Source organism: Macaca fascicularis, chromosome 5, assembly GCF_037993035.2.
Source record: "Macaca fascicularis isolate 582-1 chromosome 5, T2T-MFA8v1.1".
Classification (NCBI taxonomy): domain Eukaryota; kingdom Metazoa; phylum Chordata; class Mammalia; order Primates; family Cercopithecidae; genus Macaca; species Macaca fascicularis.
The window spans coordinates 38,748,815-38,770,933 of NC_088379.1; the positions used below are offsets into that span (position 1 = coordinate 38,748,815).

Here is a 22,119-nt window from a genome sequence, read left to right on the forward strand (position 1 = left end):
CGTCATAAGTGCGCGACGTCACGTAAGGCTAAAGCAGCCAATCATGGAGCAGCTCGGCTGTTTGTCGTAAACGGAGCGACGTGTTACCGACCTGTCCTTTCCCGGGACTTAGCGAGCTCTCAATCCCTGCACTGCGCTAGTTCTAAAGAGGAAATGTCTCTACGCTGCGGGGATGCAGCCCGCACCCTGGGGCCCCGGGTGAGCGGCGGGGCGAGCGGGTTTGGGCGTGGGGTGGGGGAATCCTATCCCTTCAGAGCGCCCACGCCCAATAATAAAGGTCAGTGCATTTACTTCTAGCCAACGGCAGTTTTAAACATTTTTCGTGTAATCTCATGTAATTCTTCCACCAACCGCAAAATATTGATATAGAGTCTCTGGCATCAGTTTGTTTGAAAGTCTCTCTGGGCCGGCACTAAGGAGTTATTTTCTGTTTAGAGTGGTTTGTACCCTATATTTATGGAGCACTGCAGTGAGCACCCTACATACCTATTCTGTGTTTGACTCTTACTGTGTGTAAGACACCACTCTAGCCGCAGAGAACACAAACCTGTCCTCTAGGCTTTAGCTGCAGACATTGAGAAGTGCAGTAGCAATCGTGCAACACCCTAACAGGCACTCTTGAGTTGTCGAAGGTTCTTTTGCGTTACATGTGCAGACTCAAGGATTTTGTAGTGTTCTGGCTGTCTCATGCATGTTTGTGTTCAGATGTAAAAGCCGAATACCATGATTTCTTATGTTCTTGACTGCCATGTTCAAACACAGAAAAAATGTAACCTAGAAAGTAAAATCGTTCATCCTGGCCAATGCGGTGAAACCCCATCTCTACTGAAAATACAAAAATTAGCTGAGCGTGGTGGCGCGCGCCTGTAATCCCAGCTACTCGGAGGCTGAGGCAGGAGAATCTTGAACCCGGGAGGCGGAGGTTGCAGTGAGCCGAGATCGCGCCACTGCACTCCAGCCTGGGCGACAGAGCGAGACTCCCTCTCAAAAAAAAAAAAAAGGTAAAAACGTTAGGCTTAGTTTTCCCCCTTCCAGTTATCTGAAACCAACTGGGCATTATTAACCTACTTTTCAACAATTATGCTTATTCAAAACTCGAGAGATTTATTGCACACTTCACTTTTTTTTTTTTTTTGAGATAGGGTCTCCCTCTGTCGCCCAGGCTGGAGTGCAGTGGCCGGATCTCAGCTCACTGCAAGCTCCCTCTCCTGGGTTCACGCCATTCTCCTGCCTCAGCCTCCCGAGTAACTGGGACTACAGGCGCCCGCCACCTCGCCCAGCTAGTTTTTTGTATTTTTTAGTAGAGATGGGGTTTCACCGTGTTAGCCAGGATGGTCTCGATCTCCTGACCTCGTGATCCGCCCGTCTCGGCCTCCCAAAGTGCTGGGATTACAGGCTTGAGCCACCGCGCCCGGCTGCACACTTCACTTTAAACGCCCCTGATTCAAGTCAGGACCAGAACAATTTTAAACTGTGGCACCTTCTTCAGTTATTGCAGTTCAATCTTGTTGAAAGACAAACATGTAGTTCCTGGTAGGTGGAGTATGTGAAAGTGTGATGTATGTTAGATAGTTCCAGAGATTTCCAAATCAATTCTAAACTCAGTAGTAAACAGTCAACTCTTATTCTCTTTTAGGTTTGGTTCCTTCAGTCATCTTTTATATTACATTCTAATGCTCTAGAATACTAGAGCTCCTAGTTTGACATAATTTCTGAAACACTTTTTTAGCTTTACCAAAAGGCTTACTTTTAGGTGTTATGATGGGTTAAAACTAAATTATTCTGGACTCCACTAAATAAATGTCATAATGAACTCTTTCTTTAGGTATTTGGGAGATATTTATGCAGCCCAGTCAGACCATTAAGTTCCTTGCCAGATGAAAAAAAGGAACTCTTACAGAATGGACCAGACCTTCAAGATTTTGTATCTGGTGATCTTGCAGACAGGAGCACCTGGGTTGAATATAAAGGAAACCTAAAACGCCAGAAAGGAGAAAGGTAATTTAAAATTTGAGATAATTTTAACGTCCCATTCCTTTGTTGTGCATTATTTTCAGATATAACCAAGCCCTAGAATCTGTTTTTTATATCAGACTTGTTAAATTTAGCTAAAAATTATTAGAAAGATGTGATAACACAACTAGATAGAACGGGTAAGCAAATGTAATTGTTGGAATCTTTCTCTTTTCTCTGTGCCCTTACTATGTTACACTGCCATCTCCCCATTTTCTACCCAGCATCCAACTTCTTCAGAGTAAGGATTATTGCCTTACTACTAGTCTGTTAGATCTGGGTTACTAGGTGTTGATGATCTAACGTGTGCTTCTCCTAGTCAATTTACATATGACCTATGGATACCTTACCTTAATTTAAAAGAGTTATGGAATTTTATGTAGAAGGTAGATTGTGTTGAGAGAGAACTTAATCCAGCTCCTTCTATATCACAAGTGGATGGAAGTCATGGAGAACCAAGGATTCACAATCTCCACTCCAAATTTTAGATCTTTTTTACGTTGAGTAACCACTATAAAATCTAGAGTATAGAGCAGACAGTGCACTGTTGTGATCTTACCTCACTCTAAACAAATAGAGTACTTTTTGGCAGTATCATTCATGAAGGATGAGATATTCAAAAACTCATTCTCTTATTAGAGTAGTGTAACTCTGGCTTTGCAAAAAAGGTAGACATGAGCATAGTGCCCTGTTACACTCCATTATTGGTGTTTTCTTTTTTTTTATTTTTTTTGAGATGGAGTTCGCTCTTGTTGCCCAGGCTGGAGTGCAAATGGCACGATGTTGGCTCACAGCAACCTCCGCATCCAGGGTTCAAGCCATTCTCCTGCCTCAGCCTCCAGAGTAGCTGGGATTACAGGCATGCGCCAGCACGCCCAGCTAATTTTGTATTTTTAGTAGCGACGGAGTTTCTCCATATTGTTCAGGCTGGTCTCGAACTCCGGACCTCAGGTGATCCGCCTGCCTCGGCCTCCCAAAGTGCTGGGATTACAGGCGTGAGCCATGGTGCCTGGCCCCATTATTGGTGTTTTCTTTTTTTTTTTTTTTTTTGAGACGGAGTCTCGCTGTGTCTCCCAGGCTGGAGTGCAGTGGCATGATCTCAGCTCACTGCAAGCTCCGCTTCCCGGGTTCACGCCATTCTCCCGCCTCAGCCTCCCAAGTAGCTGGAACTACAGGCGCCCGCCACCACGCCCGGCTAGTTTTTTGTATTTTTAGTAGAGATGGGGTTTCACCATGTTAGCCAGGATGGTCTCAATCTCCTGACCTCGTGATCCACCCGCCTCAGCCTCCCAAAGTGCTGGGATTACAGGCTTGAGCCACCAGGCCTGGCCTATTGGTGTTTTCTAAAGTGGTTTGAGCAAGGCTGAATTTGATTCTGTGTTCTTACTCTTATGACAGAAATTATAAGAGTTATTCTAAGATTATAGAAAAAGTATTAACTAGGAATTGTAATAGAAGAAATTAACTTCAAAGCTGTGTAATTATTTGGCAGCATATTTGTTAATCGTTATGTTTGGCTTTCCTTAGGTTAAGACTACCTCCATGGCTAAAGACAGAGATTCCCATGGGGAAAAATTACAATAAACTGAAAAACACTTTGCGGAATTTAAACCTCCATACAGTAAGTTGTCAAAGTGTAAACTATCCCTCTTAACCAAAAGCCATGTTTCTACATTTATATAACTTAAAAATTATTAATAAATATATAAATAATAGCAAAGAAAGTAAATATGTTAAGTGATACATTACTACCACGAATGGAAATATATTTAGAATCATTTTTCCTGCAAACAAAAATATTTTTTGCCCTACAAGTTTGGAAACAAAGCTTTGTTTGTTTTATATTGCAAATTAGATACATGTTTCATTGGAAAGAATATAAAATTAAATGTGAAGCTATGTCACATACACAATGTCATATATAAAGCACGCTCTTTTACCTTTAACTTTTCAGTACACTTTCAGACTTTTTTATTTGCACATATGAAGTATATACATTCATAAAGTTTTTAATTTAAAAATGAGAGTTTAGCCGGGTGTGGTGGCTCACACCAATAATTCCAGCACTCAGAAGGCCGAGGCGGGAGGATCACCTGAGGTCAGGAGTTCAAGACCAGCCTGGCCAACATGGCGAAACCCTGTCTCTACTAAAATTAAAAAAAATAAAAAATTTGCTGGACTTGGTGGCATGAGCCTGTAGTCCCAGCTACTCGGAAGGCTGAGGCAGGAGAATCACTTGAGCCCGGGAGGTGGAGATTGCAGTGAGCCAAAATGGCACCACTGCACTCCAGCCTGGACGACAGAGTGAGACTCCATCTTTAAAAAAATAAGAATTCAACTCTGTCCATTCTTATATAATTGTGTAAGGGAGTACACCTCTATAGGACATGCTCACCACACTCTAATTTTAATATAGAGTTTGGCAGTTTAACAGCCTCTTTTTTTTTTTTTTTTAAGACAGGGCATTGCTCTGTTGTCCAGGCTAGAGCACTGTGGCACAATTGCCTTGACCTCCCAGGCTCAAGTGATCCTCCCTCCTTGGCCTTCTGAGTAGCTGGGAGTATAGATGCACATTACCATGCCTAGCTAACTTTTCGATTTTTTGTAGAGGCGGGGTTTCACTATGTTGCCCAGACTGGTATCAGATTCCTGGGCTCAAGCAATCCTCCCGCCTCAGCCTCCCAAAGTGCTGGAATTACAGGCGTGAGCCAGCACACTTGGTCTTAACAGCATTTTTGAATAGTGGATGTCTTCAAAAATATGTTGTAAACAATGAGCAGTTTAAAATGTCTAATCACAGTCACCAATTGTTTAGTTGGTGGATATTGTCAACCTCATGGTGTTCCATTTCCTTTTGTACACAGGTATGTGAGGAAGCTCGATGTCCCAATATTGGAGAGTGTTGGGGAGGTGGAGAATATGCCACCGCTACGGCCACGATCATGGTAGGGCCAGCCTCAGCCTCTACAACTTTAGTCTAGAAACTGAAAGGGAATATGTTCTGTCTTCTTCTGTGCGTTATGAATCTCTGGTCAGATTTTTCATTACATTTGCATTTATGAAAAATATTAAGAAAAAACCTGATGGAATAATCCAACCTGTTTTGATCTCAATCTTCTCTGCATAAATCTGTTATTGGTTCTTTCATTTATGTGATAGTTAATCACGCGCTGCCTTGAGATACCTCTCCTATCAATTTTTGGAAACATTATTCATGATTGCTTAACTTTTTACGTGTTTTCTGTTTAATATATTCTACAAAAAGGAGCTGTGCTTTCTGTTTTCATATTCATGGAGACCTGCACATTGATCTGTTACATATTTTATGTCTTTTAAAATCATCTTTTTTGATTATTGAGTAGATAAAATGTATCTTCATAGGCCAAGTGCAGTGGCTGATGCCTGTAATCCCAGCATTTTGGGAGGCTGAGTCAGGCAGATCATTTGAACCCAGGAGTTCGAGACCAGCTGGGCAAATAGTAAAACCCTGTCCATACAAAAAAAGGTTTAAAAAAAAAACTAGCTGGGCATGTTTTTTTTTTGCCTGTATACCCAACTACTGGGGAGGCTGAGGTGGGAGGATCACTTGGGTCCAAGAAGTCGAGGCTGCAGTAAGACATGATCATGCCATTGCATCGCAGCCTAGACCACAGAGCAAGACCCTGTTTCAAAAAAAAAGTATCTTATAAACTGTGTAAGTTATAAAGAATAACAGAACAGACACCTTCATACCTCCAGTTTGAGATTAAAACATTAGAGATTAAAACATTAGCATTGTCTTTGAATCCCCCTCTGTAGCCCCTAAACTGTATTTTAGAATCCCATTTTTCAGTTGTGTTTCTATTTTGTTTTAAGAAATGGGGGTCTCACTCTTGTCACCCAGGCTGGAGTGCAGTGGCACAGTCATAGCTCACTGCAGCCTCAAACTCTAGGCTCAGGTGATCCTCCCATCTCAGCCTCCCTGAATACCTGAGGCTACAGGTACATGCCACTACACCCAGCTAATTTTTAGAGACAGGGTCTCACTGTGTTGCCCATGCTGGTCTCAGACTCTCAACAATCCTCCCACCTCAGCCTCTAGAGTAGCTGGGATTATAGGAGCAAGCCACTGCACCCTGCTTTGTTTTTTAAATGTAAATTTTGTGTCCTTTCCTGATCCCATCCCCTTTTCTCTTCCCTGAACACTATTCTTATTGCTGAGTTTATTATTTCCCTTTCTTTTTAGTTGTATCACATATATTTGTGTTCCTTGACTATCATTTAGTTTCGAATGTTTCAAATTTCTTATAAACAGAACCAAACTGTATGCATTCTTTGCAACTTGCTTTATTCTCTCAACATTATGTCCTTAAGGGTCATCTGTCTATTTGATTTAAATTGTAACATTTCTATTTTAGTTGATGGGTGACACATGTACAAGAGGTTGCAGATTTTGTTCTGTTAAGACTGCAAGAAATCCTCCTCCACTGGATGCCAGTGAGCCCTACAATACTGCAAAGGCAATTGCAGAATGGGGTCTGGATTATGTTGTCCTGACATCTGTGGATCGAGACGGTTAGTGTGTCATCGTGGCGTCTACCAGAAATTGGCTCTAAATGGTGACATCATCTTGAGCAGTGGATTCTTTTATTTCTAGATATGCCTGATGGGGGAGCTGAACACATTGCAAAGACTGTATCATATTTAAAGGAAAGGTACTTATTTTTGCATTTGTTTGTGTAATTTAAGGACCGTTTTGGACCCACATGAGTTTAGTTTAAGTTCTTTACCTTGAAGCAGGGATTATTCACTTTTTGGGGAGTTTCATAGTTTTCTGATAATTCACTGGAAATTATGTACACATTTCTTTGGAAAAAGCATATTTGTATGTACAGATACATATTTGCAGAGAATTTTAGGGGGTCAGTAACATGAACTTATCTGTAGACCTTTAGCCCATAGAATCCCTCCCTCATATTAGAGCATTAGTCTAAACTTTGAATAATTTTCTTTAAAAAGTATAAACCTGGTCTTCTTAGTAATGATTTTTGTTTTGTTTTGTTTTGAGACGGAGTCTCACTCTTTTGCCCAGGCTGGAGTGCAGTGGCGCCATCTCACTGCAACCTCCACCTCCTAGTTCAAGCATTTCTCCTGCCTCAGCCTCCCGAGTAGCTGGGATTACAGGCCCATGCCACCACGCTCAGCTAATTTTTGTACTTTTAGTAAGAGACAGGATTTCACCATGTTGGCCAGAATGGTCTCGATCTCCTGACCTCAATTGATCCACCCACCTGAGCCTACCAAAGTGCAGGATTACAGGCCTGGGCCACCGCACCCAGCCTGGTTTTTTTTGTTTTGTTTTGTTTAAGAGACAGTCTTGCTTTGTCATCTAGGCTGGAGTGCAATGGCCTGGTCATAGCTCACTGCAGCCTCAAACTTCTGGGCTCAAGCAGTCCTTCTGCCTCAGCCTCCCAAGTAGCTGGGACTGCAGGTACACACTACCACGCTCGGCTAATTTTTTTTTCATTTTTTTTTTAGAGACAGAATCTTGCCGCATTCCCCAGGCTCATCTCAAACTCCTGGCCTCAAGCAGTACTCCTGCCTCGCCCTCCCAAAGTGCTGGGATGATTCTAATTTTCTACAACTCAGTACTAGTTTGGCACCTAAGCACACTTAGTAAATTTTTTAAATGATTCCCTAGTATTTTCTGTTTTCTATTTACTATAGTTCATTTTTGAAAAATCTGTTTGCAGCCCACTGTTTATTTTACAAGCTTCAATGGGTCTTAGCTTGCAGTTTAAAAAAGCAGTAGAACCAAGCACAGTGGTTCACGCCTATAGTTCTAGCACTTTGGGAGGCCAAAGCAGGAAGATTGCTTGAGGCCAGATGTTCAAGACCAGCCTGGGCAACACAGGGAAATGCTGTCTCTACAAAAAATAAATTAAAAAAAAAAAAAATAGCTGGATGTGGTAGCATGCACCTGTAGTCCTACCTGCTTGGGAGGCTGAGGCAGAAGGATTGCGTGAGCCCAGGAGTTCAAAGTTACAGTGAGCTATGATGCCCTGGGCAACAGAGCAAGACCCGGTTTTTATTTTAAAGAAAAACAAACCCAGAATTATAGGATATGTTCTTTGAACATCTCATATGTTCATGATAAGGGTGTACATGTAGTCTTTTCTACATCTGTTCTTTCAGGGAACAACTCCAGACACTTTGCCAGTGGGTTTATGAAAAAATTTGTCAGCTGTTTCAGTCATTTTTGTTGGTGTCAAAGGGAACAGCTCTGTGACCCAGTTCACATTATATTGCTTGGATGAATAGATATAGCCACAACATAAATAGGAAGATTAATGTTTAGCTCGTACTTTGTTTAACAAAGCTCATGACTCAGCAACCCAGAAAATAGTTTTTAAAACCCATAGTACTTGTGAAATATTTGCCTAGAGGAAAGGAGGAGAGCATGATTTGATGACTTTTTAAAGAAATCAAAATTAAAGCAATCAAATAATATTCACATTTATATAAGAAATATCTCAATTTACTTTCCAAAGAGTAAAGTTTTATATTTAATGTTTTAATATTTCATATTTTAGTTTCTTACAATTATTTACTTTTTCTAAAACCTACTCAAATTAGGTTTAAAAGTCTATTATATATAATTTGAAATTTTATTCAGTTTGCCTACAGGTGTGTTTTAACCACTGCGTACATAGTATTTAATGTTCCGCTTTTTTTTTCTTTTCTTATAATGGTTCATGTATGAACATCTGTATGTTCATACTTTGCTTGGCAAAGTTCTAAAGGTTACTGTGTTGAAACATACTGAATGAGTACCGATAATTTCTGTTTTGAGCAACAGGTATGTCAGTTCTTTCTCTCTGTTTGATAATTCTCTTTTTTCCCCCTAGGAATCCAAAAATCCTTGTGGAATGTCTTACTCCTGATTTTCGAGGTGATCTCAAAGCAATAGAAAAAGTTGCTCTGTCAGGATTAGACGTGTATGCACATAATGTAGAAACAGTCCCGGAATTACAGAGGTGAATACGTGTACAAAGTAATGTTGGAAAGTTAGGTGGGTCAAAATATGCCATATATACTTACCTTTTCCAGGGGTGAACTTTGCCATCGACCTTTACAAAGGAAACTCTATTCTTTTTTGTTTTTTAGGAAAACTCAGTCTATGTCTATTACATAAAAATCAGAAAATATCACCAACAAAAACAGCATAAATATCCATAATAGTATTTCCACCCAGCAATATCAGTTACTTAGTGTTTATATTATAAACACTATGTTTATACTGCATAATTATATTTTTATATTTATAATATACTTAATTTTTATATTATAAACATTAAGGTGTTAATAATTCATATTACTAACACTTATTGTGTGTGTTTTAATACACACAAATAATGAACATTTTTTTTCTTTTTTTTTAAAATAATATCAGACTGCAAATTTCAATGAGTTGTTTGCTTCCCCCTCCCCACAAAAAAGTTTTCAAAGGAGGGAAAAATTACACTAGAGCAATTGCTTTGGTTGTAATTCTAAAGAAAAGGCTTCAAAAATATATTCGGCTGGGCGTGGTGGCTCATGCCTGTAATCCCAGCACTTTGGGAGGCTGAGGCAGGCAGATCATCTGAGGTTGGGAGTTCGAGACCAGCCTGACCAACATGGAGAAACCCCCATCTCTACTAAAAATACAAAATTAGCCAGGCGTGGTGGCACATGCCTGTAATCCCAGCTACTCGGGAGGCTGAGGCAGGAGAAGAATCGCTTGAACTCGGGAGGTGGAGGTTGCAGTGAGCCAAGATTGCGCCATTGCACTCCAGCCTGGGCAACAAGAGCAAAACTCCATCTAGAAAGAGAGAGAAAGAAAAAAAAAAATATATATATATATATATATTTTTTTTTTTTTACACACATACGCAGCACTAATATATGTAATGAATGATGCAGAAGAAAAACTCGTGGCTCACGCCTGTAATCCTAGCACTTTGGGAGGCCGAGGTGGGCGAATTACCTGAGGTCGGGAGTTCAAGACCAGCCTGGCCAACATGATGAAACCCCGTCTCTACTAATATACAAAAAATTAGCCAGGTGCAGTGAAGCGCATCTGTAATTCCAGCTACTCTGGAGGCTGAGGCAGGAGAATTGCTTGAACCCGGGAGGTGCAGGTTGCGGTAAACCAAGATAGTGATAGTGCCACTGCACTCCAGCCTGGGCAACAGAGCGAGACTTCAGAAAAAAAAAAAAAAAAGAAAAACTCATATCATTCAGATGTACTTTTTTAAAAAAGTAGACACTATGCTTTCTTACTCCTAATAATTTCAGTAATTAAGAGTAATTATTGGCAAGTAACACTGATGTAAAAAGTAAGGATTATTATCCACATCCATTCACATTTTAGAAAAATGAACATTTTAAGCTTCAGGCAAGATTAATATCATTTTTTCTTTAATTTAGCATTTAGCAGTGATTTGATTAGCTTCTACATATGATCTGTGTCATAGAACCTGAAATAAGTTAAACAATAACCATCATTTTCACTAAATCATAAACAGTAGAGACCATAACTTAATTTCAGTGGAGAAATTCTGTTAAAAAGTAATTTCTGTATTGTCAGTTTCAGTTATTTTTAAATTCATAAATTTGTTTCTTTCCTGTTAACTAGTGGCTGATGAAAAACAATTACAGAAAATAAAGCTGCATTGGAATTGAAATGAAATCCGATTTAACATCAGAAGCTTTCTGGCCTTTTGGCTTAAATGATAAGTCATTTAAGCCACGGTACACAGCCTGTTGCAACCTTGTCGTGATACCACCACCAGTGGGTGCCAGTTTCCCTGGTTTCACTTAAGAAACATGATCCTTTCCAGTGAAAATTCCAGAATCATGCATTTCTTTACCTAAGAGGTGGCAGTGTTGTGTACTCACCAGCAGAGGGCAGCTTAGTCTTCAGAAAAGAAATGAACATGAAAGTTTCAACCCTCTGACGTGGGTTCAGCTTATTTTTTTCTTTGTTCAGCATGGAGACTCTCTTACTTCTGCTTTTTTTTCCTTTCTCTCCTAATTTTTCGCTTCAGAATTCTGGTTTCTCAATGCATAAACTGAAGTAATTTCTTCCATTGTACTTTTCTCTGCCCCAGGCTTGAGGCAGAGCTAGGGAGCCCAGTGAGGCCTTTTCTTTCCTAAATTAACAGTTAGGCATTTGTGCATAAATGCTACCTTTCAACTATGTGGTTTAAGATAATGTGCAGAATGTACTTCTCTGGTCTTTCAGGTTGCTTGCGTAACTATGTACTTGGTTGAACTTGTTGTAATTCTTGCTGACAACAGTCCTGCTGTTTTCCAGTAAGGTTCGTGATCCTCGGGCCAATTTTGATCAGTCCCTACGTGTACTGAAACATGCCAAGAAGGTTCAGCCTGATGTTATTTCTAAAACATCTATAATGTTGGGTTTAGGCGAGAATGATGAGCAAGTATATGCAACAATGAAAGGTAAAGAAATTGAAAAATGAAAAAATCTTTCCCATCTAATTTGAGTAACAGCAGGAACCCACTCACTTTGAAGGCCCTTCTAAGAACAAAGTATATGGTTATAAATGGCAGCATAAAAAGAAAACCAACTTGCACATGCACCCCCAAATCTAAAATACAAGTTAAGAAAATAAAGCAAAGGAAATAAATTTTCTGGTGATTTCATGGAGTGACATGCATGAAGCTCAGGATACGAAATTTATATCCCATTTTATTCCCCATCCTTGCATCCACTGATAGCATGATTTCATTCACTTTTCTCATTCTATCATTGGACACTTTTGGAGAGCCAGCCAGGTACCAGGCACTGACAGTTCATAGATCAATGAGACTAATCCAAGCCTCTGAGAAAGAGCTTACTTGTAGCATTGTCACATAACATGGTGTGCTTCGGACTTTGCTGAACCATAGTCCCATAAGTCCATGTACTTTGTGATTCTTGGACTTTTTAAACTTTGAGAATAAAAGTTTTAATTTTAGCAGAAGATCCTTAGATTGCTTGTAGTTATTTAGTGGTTCAAAGAGTAGTAAGTTCATATAGTAATTAAGAGCTGCTGTTTACCAAATTGCACGCAGTTTATTAGAAAGGTTCTGATACGTCACAGTTTAAATCACAGCCCCCATAGCATATCTTGTGCATTGAGTAAAAACCTAATGCAACACATTTGCTCTATAATATAGGTGCATTCAGATTTTTGCATATACCATTTCCCATACCTTTTCTGCCAAACAGACTCCTACTCTAAAACACCCTCCACGACTATTTTAACATTTATTCTGTACTATTAGAAGTATTTATCCTTGTCTCTATAAGCCCTACATGACTGTCTTAATTATTACTGTTTTCAGTCCTTACTACAGTCCCTGGCACATAATACTTTTGAATGAATAGGTGTTATCTTATTCCCCAACATGAGGATTATGGACTGTCACAAAGTTCACACCATTTTTAAATATTCCTCAGGAAAATTATGGTTAGGTCTACAATTAAAGTATTTGCTAATGTAATTTGTGCTTTTCTTCCTACAGCACTTCGTGAGGCAGATGTAGACTGCTTGACTTTAGGACAATATATGCAGCCAACAAGGCGTCATCTTAAGGTACACGTATCTTGATTTGCTTTTTTTTTTTTTTTTTTTTTTGAGACAGAGTCTCGCTCTGTCGCCCAGGCTGGAGTGCAGTGGCCAGATCTCAGCTCACTGCAAGCTCCGCCTCCCGGGTTCATGCCATTCTCCTGCCTCAGCCTCCCGAGTAGCTGGGACTACAGGCGCCCGCCACCTCGCCCGGCTAGTTTTTTGTATTTTTTTAGTAGAGACGGGGTTTCACCGTGTTAGCCAGGATGGTCTCGATCTCCTGACCTCGTGATCCACCTGTCTCGGCCTCCCAAAGTGCTGGGATTACAGGCTTGAGCCACCGCGCCCGGCCTGCTTTTTTTTTTAAGACGGAGTTTTGCTCTTGTCGCCCAAGCTGGAGTGTAGTGGCACGATCTCGGCTCACTGTAATCTCTGCCAACTGGGTTCAGGTGATTCTCCTGCCTCACCCTCCTGAGTAGCTGGGACTACAGACGGGTGCCACTACATCTGGCTAAATTATATCTATATATATAGATACAGATATAGATATTTTTGTTGTTGTTGTTTGACACAGAGTCTCGCTCTGTCACCCAGACTAGAGTGCAGTGGTACAATCTCAGCTCACTGCAACCTCCACCTCCCAGGTTCAAACGATTTTCATGACTCAGCCTCCTGAGTAGCTGGGATTACAGGCACGAACTACCACACCCGACTAATTTTTTTATATTTTTAGAGACAGAATTTTGGCATGTTGCCCAGGCTGGTCTTGAACTCCTGAGCTCGGGCAATCCACCCACCTTGGCCTCCCAAAGTACTAGGATTACAGGTGTGAGCCACCACACCCGGTCAATTTTTGAATATTTTTAATGGAGACGGGGTTTCACCATTTTGGCCACGCTAGTCTTGAACTCCTGACCTTAGGTAATCCGCCCGCCTCAGCCTTCCAAAGTGCTGGGATTACAGGTGTGAGCCACTGTGCCCAGCCCATGTATAGCTTTTGACTCCCAAAAAATCATAACTATTAATAGCCTTCTGTTGACCGGAAGCCTTACCAATAACAACAGTCAATTAACACACATTTTGTATGTTACGTAAGTGGGCCTGTGCAGTTACCATGTTGTTCGAGGGTCAGCTGTATACTGGTAAGTCCCAGTTTTATTATCTACATGAATCAGCTACATTGGTACATATTTGCTGCCTCCCCCATTTTCTCTACAAATTTCACAACTCAAGTGAACCTAGAGAAAAAGAATTTAAAAGTTGGGAAATGGCACTCATTTACACTTGGTTATTGTGTAATTTGTTTTTTGTTATGTTAGAGCCAGAGGCGAAGTAAGAATGGGAAACCATTGTTTCTATTTCTATCATGGACGTTTATCCATTCATTCAAGAAGCTTGTGTTGAGCAGTGACCATGTGCCAGTCACAGTGCTAAGCAGAAGATACAAATTGAGTAAGACAGTCTTGTCCTCAAGAATCAGATAGGCATGAGTAATTCTTGAATTTACCTGTTAATGAAGGAAAAATACAGATAAATAATCTCTATAGATAATCTCTTCTTTCTCTGTCCTTTGGAATAGCCAATGTAGCACAAAATTGATATGCTTCCCTGCCTCTATAATTCCCTGTATTTACATCCCAGTAGAGTGGCCAACAAGTAACCAGCAAACAGGGAGGAGGGAGAGGACAAAAGCCTGGGGGTGGAGGCAAGATAAATTATGCAGTGAAGAGTGTTCTGCATAAATGGGTATAGACTTTCTGCAGAATCAAAGAGGAATTCTAAAATCTGATCAGAAGTAATTATTTAAATCTAGGTTGAAGAATATATCACTCCTGAAAAATTCAAATACTGGGAGAAAGTAGGAAATGAACTTGGATTTCATTATACTGCAAGTGGCCCTTTGGTGCGTTCTTCATATAAAGCAGGTAAGGTAGATTGCGGGGCATGGTTTTATTTAGGTCATTAACTTTCCACATTAAGTTCTACCACCAATCACTAAAACTCTTGACAAATTGTAATACCTTTGGTGGTCTTGGTAGAGGGCGTAGTTTTTTTTTTCTGGAACATGCTTAGGAGCTTTGCTCCATGGGGATCATGTTAAGGAAAAGTTTCTCTTAATCCTTTGTTTCTTAAACAAATTCAGCCCCCTGCTTTGTAACTCAGCTACTATAGTAAAAGCAGAAACAATTAGTTTATTGATTTATTCTATGTGTAGATTTCAGTAGTAGATTATTCAGAAATGACAGAGCATGTCAAGCATCTGATAGGGTTTTCTGAGAAATACATATTTATTTGGAAATGATGCCAGCTGCATCTCCAGACTACCAATTTCAATCAATTTAAGCACTGAAAAGTATCTGTTCGATAGCATTGCTTGCGTCATTACATTTCTTTGTATTTTTCCCCCAGAGGCAACAGAAAAATATCCATAAGATTATTTTTCTCCATAGAAACGTTTAGTGGTTTTACTAGCTACAATGCAGTTTTTTTTTTACCTTTGGAATTTCAGCTCTTATTTTAATCAATAGCTTGAATTGATTTATGAAAACAAAATGAGTTTCCAAGGGATAAAAAGTCATGTGATAATGATTGTCAGAGGATCCATAGAACATATCTGAAGACTGAATTTAATCTAGAAAGTGTTGATGATGTCCCTGTCAGTTGGACTTAACAATTACAATTATTAAGAATAAATAGGCTGGCCGGGTGCGGTGGCTCACGCCTGTAATCCCAGCACTTTGGGAGGCTGAGGCAGGGGGATCACAAGGTCAGGAGATCGAGACCATCCTGGCTAACACAGTGAAAACCCCGTCTCCACTAAAAATACAAAAAATTAGCTGGGCATGGTGGCAGACGCCTGTAGTCCCAGCTACTCAGGAGGCTGAGGCAGGAGAATGGCGTGAACCCAGGAGGCAGAGCTTGCAGTGAGCCGAGATTGTGCCACTGCACTCCAGCCTGGGTGACAGAGCAAGATTCCATCTCAAAACAAAAAGAATAAAGAGGCCAGGCAAGGTGGCTCATGCCTCTAATCCCAGCACTTTGGAAGGCAGGAGGATTACTTGAGCCCAGGAGTTCAAGGATGCAGTGAGCTATGATCATGTCACTACAACTCCAGCCTGGGCGACACAGCAAGATACTGTGTCTCAAAATAAAAATAAAATAAAAAAAAGAAACAGCTAGGCCAGGTGAGGTGGCGTGTGCCTATAGTCTCACCTTCTTGGGAGACTGAGGCAGGAGGATCGCATGGGCCCAGGAGTTCAAATAGAGCTTGAGCAACATTGTGAGACCTCATCTCTTTATTTTTTATTATTATTTTTGTTTTGAGGTGGAGTCTCTCTCTCCGTCGCCCAGGCTGGAGTGCAGTGGTGCAGTCTTGGCTCACTACAACCTCTGCCTCTTGGGTTCACGCCATACTCGTGCCTCAGCCTCCCGAGTAGCTGGGACTACAGGCACATGCCACCACACCCAGCTAATTTTTTGTATTTTTAGTAGAGACGGGGTTTCACTGTGTTAGCCAGGATGGCCTCAATCTCCTGACCTTGTGATCCGCCCGCCTCAGCCTCCGAAAGTGCTGGGATTACAAGCGTGAGCCATCACCCCTGGCCGACCTTGTCTCTTTAAAAATAAACTAGGTATTGGCCGGACGTGGTGGCTCATGCCTGAAATCCCAGCACTTTGGGAGGCCGCGGCGGGCAGATCACAAGGTCAGGAGTTCGATACCATCCTGGCCAAAATAGTGAAACCCCGTCTGTCCTAAAAATACAAAAATTTAGGCTGGGTGCGGTGGCTTATGTCTGTAATCCCAACACTTTGGGAGGTGGGTGGATCATGAGGTCAAGATATCGAGATCATCCTGGCCAGCATAGTGAAACCCCATCTCTACTAAAAATACAAAAATTAGCTGGGCATGGTGGCGTGCACCTGTAGTCCAGCTACTCGGGAGGCTGAGGCAAGAGAATAGCTTGAACCCGGGAGGCGGAGGTTGCAGTGAGCCAAGATCCTGACACTCCACTCCAGCCTAGCAACACAGCAAGACTCCGTCTCCAAAAGAAAAAAAAATTACAAAAATTAGCCGGGCATGGTGGCATGTGCCTGTAGTCCTAGCTACTTGGGAGGCTGAGGCAGGAAAATTGCTTGAACCCGGGAGGCAGAGGTTGTGGTGAGCCAAGATCACGCCACTGCACTCCAGCCTGGGCAACAGAGCAAGACTCTGTCTCAAAAATAAATAAATAAATAAGCTAGGTTTGGTTTGTTTTTTTTTTGATCTAAAGTGATGTTTTAAATGATTGCTTTATATATTGGAGTCTAAATCTTAAATATGTTTAAATTAAACAAATTCTATTTGAAAAAATTAATGCTCCAGTATTAGTAATATAAATTAGTAATATGTCTTTATAGTATGTTCTTATAAAGACATTTAAGGCCGGGTGCAGTGGCTCACGCCTGTAATCCTAGCACTTTGGGAGGCCAACGTGGGTGGATCACTTGAGCCCAGGAGTTCAAGACCAGCCTGGGCAACATGGCAAAACCCCATCTTTACAAAAATACAGAAATTAGCTGGGTGGCTGATTTGCTGGATGGTGGTGGGCACCTTTAGTTCTAGCTACCCAGGAGGCTGAGGTGGGAGAATCACCTGAGCCCAGGAGGTTGAGGCTGCAGTGAGCTGTGATCGTGCCACTACACTCCAGCCTGGGTGACAGAGTGAGATCCTGTCTCAAAAATAAATAAATAAATAAAAATAGTAATTTAAAACATTTTAATGAACTAATAGCTCATCATAGTTTGGAAACCCAAGAATTTGATTCAGCGCTGACTGACAGGATGTGGGGATTTTGAAAACCAGTAATCGAAGTGATTTAATCTTCAAGCAGCACTACTGGCAAGCTAAAAATACATATGAAGGATAGAACCACTATCAGCTTCTAGAATGGTTACAGTAATATCCTTTGAAAGGAGTTTTTCTTTTGTTAAAGAAAAATTTCTAACATATAAAAGGAAGTAAATTATGAACTTTTTGATGCTTTCTAAATTACCAGGAAAAGATCAAATTCTGGTACGTGATGAGCATTAGACTAAAATGATGGATTAGGGTCTGGTAAAGTCGGTGCTACTCCCACGACATTCGGAGGAGGTATGGAGCAGCATGGATTACTTGGCTGGGTTATGAGCCTTGAGATTTGCAGAGATTATATGTAGATACACTCATCACAGTTCTACTCATATGTAAGATGGCAAAGAGAAGTTAATCAGACTCCTCATAAAATCAGGCCTCCAGTGCTGCGCTCTACCAGTAAGCATTGAGTCATGCTGTAAGAGCAATAGACTAAATGGAATGCTAATGGCCTAAAAAGAGAATGTGCCCTCTAAGCTGCTAACTTACTGCATAGGCACAACTCAGGCGGTGGGGAGAAAGCCCATTACAAATGAAGAGCTCTTGCTTCCCTAGAGGGGAATAAGCTAAAGAGATTCCATCAGATGCGTCTGCTCAACTGCAACGAAGTCTGTTTTATAAACATCAGATCCAGCCTAATAATGTAGCAAAATTGCTCTTGGAAATGAATTTTGCCAAGAGCAGTACTTTGACAGTGATGAGGGAAAGATAGTGCACATAAAGTAGAATAAATGTGCAGACCCATGTATACAGTAGGGTCACCCTTTGTAATATTGAGTTACTAGAAAGAATAGTAGTAGGAGACTCGAGTCATTATTGCCGGGGAGAAAGGCCAAAGATATAGGGGATATTTAGGTTAGAAAAATATTGCCATTGAGGTTTGAGAAGAGGGAAGTGCCAATAAATACAAACGTCTTCTTTAAAGGGGAAACACCAAAAATATAATTCTGAAATAGTTGTCTCACTATTATTTACTTTAAATTGATATTAATGTGTTTTCCTTTTTCCTAAATAGGTGAATTTTTCCTGAAAAATCTAGTGGCTAAAAGAAAAACAAAAGCCCTCTAAAACTTCAAGAGCTTCAAGATCACAGAAATTTTTAAAATTTGATTCCAGTTAATAACAGAGGTGGTGCCAGAATGCCTGGACTACAGTGGATGTACCCCACCTCTTTGCTTAAAACAAAAAAATGTCAATAGCCAGGCATAGTGGCTCACGCCTGTAATCCCAGCACTTTAGGAGGCCGAGGCGGGTGGATCACCTGAGGTCAGGAGTTCGAGACCAGCCTGGCCTGCATGGTGAAACCCTATCTCTACTAAAAATACAAAAATTAGCCGGGCGTGGTGGCGGGTGCCTGTAATCCCAGCTACTCGGTAGACTGAGGCAGAAGAATCACTTGAACCTGGGAGGGGGAGGGAGGTTGCAGTGAGCCGAGATCGCACCATTGCCTTCCAGCCTGGGTGACGAGCAAAACTCCATCTCAAATAAATAAATAAAAAAGAAAAAAGTCAATAAACTACAGATTTAATTACAGTAATTCATTTGGCTTTTTGTATATCTTCTTTGTCCCAATAAACAGTTGCTTGCTGTGATGTAATCTTAAAATATCTTTGTAAGAATTTTCTGTTAAATAATTTTAAAATGCATTAAAAACTTCTAGAGATGAGGCATGGTGGCTCACACCTATAATCCCAACATTTTGGGAGGCCAAGGCAGGCAGATCACTTGAGCCCAGGAGTTCGAGACCAGCCTGAGCAACATGGTGAGACCCTATCTCTACAGAAAAATTTAAAAATTAACCAGATGTGGCATACATCCGTAGTCCCAGCTACTCAGGCTGAGGTGAGAGGATCACATGAACCTGGGAAGCAGAGGTTGCAATGAGCTGAGATGGTGCCACTGTTCTCCAGCCTGGACACTGTAACTGCTCTCCAGACTCTGTCTCAAAAAAAAAACAAAAACTTCCAGATTTTCTAGTCCACTGTTAACATCATCATTACATTTCATTTATGAAAAATAAAAACTTCATTTGTTACTGTGATGGAACAGTCACAGTAACATAATCACAGTTTCATAGGTTGAAATCAGTTATGATTAACATTTGTCCTTATAATATTGGAATAATTTAGAAAGGCCTAAGAATGAATGCTGGCCAGACGTGGTGGCTCATGCCTGTAATTCCAGCACTCCGAGAGGCCGAGGTGGGCGGATCACCTGAGGTCGGGAGTTTGAGACCAGCCTGGCCAACCTGGTGAAACTCCATTGCTACTAAAAATAAAAAAATTAGCTAGGCAGGTTGGCAGGTGGCTGTAATCCCAGCCACTCGGGAGGCTGAGGCACGAGAATTACTTGAGCCTGTGAAGTGGAGATTGCAGTGAGGTGAGATCGTGCTACTGCACTCCAGCCTGGGCGACAGAGTGAGATTGTCTCAAAAAAAAAAAAGTGTAAATGTTAATTTTTTACATTGGTGTGACTACATCAGAACCTGCAAAATCGTTTTATGCTGATCACATTTAGTCCCTCTGAAAAAACCAAGGCCATAATGCTGCCTAAGGCAAGGAAATAGAACCTGGAAATATTAACCCTTATTTGTATAGTAGCTTGCTAAATCCACATGCACTATTCCTTTCATTTCTCACATTGGTTGTGTTATATGATGATAAAGACCTGAGAAAGGAATTTCCTTCCAAAATACTAGTAACTCAGAGATTCATCTTTTGACTGAATCCTGCCTTTCTACTTTTTCTGCATATCAAAAAGGACACTTTTAGGTGGCCACGTTGTAAAATACGTAAAGTGGATAGCCAATTCTGTTTTGAATTCTTACAACGAGCCAGGATTACAAAAGTAATGCATGTCCTCGCCAGGTGTGGTGGCTCATGCCTGTAATCCCAGCACTTTGGGAGGCTGAGGCGGGCGAATCAGTTGAGCTCAGGAGTTTGAGACTAGCCTGGGCAACACAGTGAGAACCCCATCTCTACCAAAAATACAAAAAATTAGCTGAGTGTGGTGCATGCCTGTAATCCCAGCTACTTGGGAGGCTGAGGCAGGAGAATCACTCAAACCTGACAGGGAGGGGTTGCAGTGAGCCGAGATCACATCACTGCACTCCAGCCTGGGTGACAGAGACTGTGTCTCAAAAAAAATTTTTTTTAAGTAATGCATGGGCCAGGCACGGTAGCTTATGCCTGTAATCCCAACATTTTGGGAGGCCGAGGCAGGTGGATCACCTGAGGTCAGGAGTTCGAGACCAATATGGTGCAACCCTGTCTACTAAAAATAAAAAATTAGCCAGGTGTGGTGGCGCATGCCTGTAATCCCAGCTACTCAGGAGGCTGAGACAGGAGATTCCTTGAACCTGGGAGGTGGAGGTTGCAGTGAGCTGAGATCACACCATTGCACTCCAGCCTGGGCGAGTGAAACTCCTTCTCAAAAAAAAAAAAAAATAATAATAATAATGCATGTCTTTATAGATCCAAGTACATTTTGGGATGTAAATTTAACCCTATTTCTTTTGTTTTCAGACAGTCTCGCTCTGTCAGGCTAGAGTGCAGTGGCGTGATCTCAGCTCACTGCAACCTCTGCCTCCTGGGTTCAAGTGATCCTCCTTCATCAGCTTCCCAAGTAGCTGGGATTACAGGCACCTACCATCACGCCCGGCTAATTTTTGTATTTTTAGTAGAGATAGGGTTTCACCGTGTTGGCCAGGGTGGTCTCGAAGTCCAGGCCTCAAATGATCTGCCCGCCTTGGCCTCCCAAAGTGTTGGGATTACAGGCATGAGCCACCACCAGGCCTAACCTTACCAACTTAAAATAGAAATAGCTCAAGCTGCCTTAACTTATTTTACAGGAAAAAAATGGATTACTTTTCAGGCTAATTTTTTTGACATTTCTAGATATTATCTAATAGGCCTTTTGCACAGTGTAGGCCAATGGCAGTTAAACATTTGTTAGCTAGAGAATCATTTGGTGAAATAAAATTCTCAGCCGGGCACGGTGGCTCACACCTGTAAACTCAACACTCTGGGAGGCCGTTGCGGGCGGATCACCTGATGTCAGGAATTCGAGACCAGCCTGGCCAATATGGCAAAACCCCGTCTCTACTAAAAATATAAAAAATTAGCCGGGCCGGGCACGGTGGCTCAAGCCTGTAATCCCAGCACTTTGGGAGGCCGAGACGGGTGGATCACGAGGTCAGGAGATCGAGACCATCCTGGCGAACACGGTGAAACCCCGTCTCTACTAAAAAAAAAAAAAAAAAAAAAAAAAAAAAATACAGAAAACTAGCCGGGCGAGGCGGCGGGCGCCTGTAGTCCCAGCTACTCGGGAGGCTGAGGCAGGAGAATGGCGTGAACGCGGGAGGCGGAGCTTGCAGTGAGCCGGAATCGCGCCGCTGCATTCCAGCCTGGGCGACAGAGCGAGACTCCGTCTCAAAAAAAAAAAAAAAAAAAAAAAAATTAGCCTGGGGTGATGGCACGCGCCTGTAGTCCCAGCTACTCAGGAGGCTGAGGCACAAGAATCGCTTGAACCGGGGAGGCAGAGGTTGCGGTGAGCCGAAAATGCACCACTACACTCCAGCCTGGGCCACACAGTGAGACTGTCTCAAAAAAATATAAATGA

The 22,119-nt window shown here is 41.5% G+C and overlaps 1 protein-coding gene across 4 annotated transcripts; it reads left to right on the forward strand.

Moving 5' to 3' along the window:
• The first annotated feature begins 93 nt into the window (after positions 1-93).
• On the forward strand, positions 94-19,104 carry LIAS (lipoic acid synthetase). Of its 4 annotated transcripts, none has more exons than XR_012434789.1 (11): positions 94-198; positions 1,826-1,998; positions 3,541-3,634; positions 4,878-4,958; positions 6,411-6,567; positions 6,650-6,707; positions 8,901-9,064; positions 11,351-11,496; positions 12,565-12,635; positions 14,422-14,533; positions 18,515-19,104. XR_012434789.1 is itself a non-coding variant. In XM_074039571.1 (11 exons), exons 3-11 carry the CDS (start codon positions 3,578-3,580, stop codon positions 18,565-18,567), a joined length of 864 nt encoding a protein of 287 aa, XP_073895672.1. In that variant the 5' UTR covers positions 94-277; positions 1,826-1,998; positions 3,541-3,577; the 3' UTR covers positions 18,568-19,104. The 4 variants fall into 4 exon arrangements, 3 of the variants coding, with proteins under 3 accessions (XP_073895672.1, XP_005554757.3, XP_045248193.2); XM_074039571.1 differs by having other exon boundaries at positions 94-277; positions 8,901-9,029; XM_005554700.4 differs by having other exon boundaries at positions 8,901-9,029.
• The last annotated feature ends 3,015 nt before the right edge of the window (positions 19,105-22,119 follow it).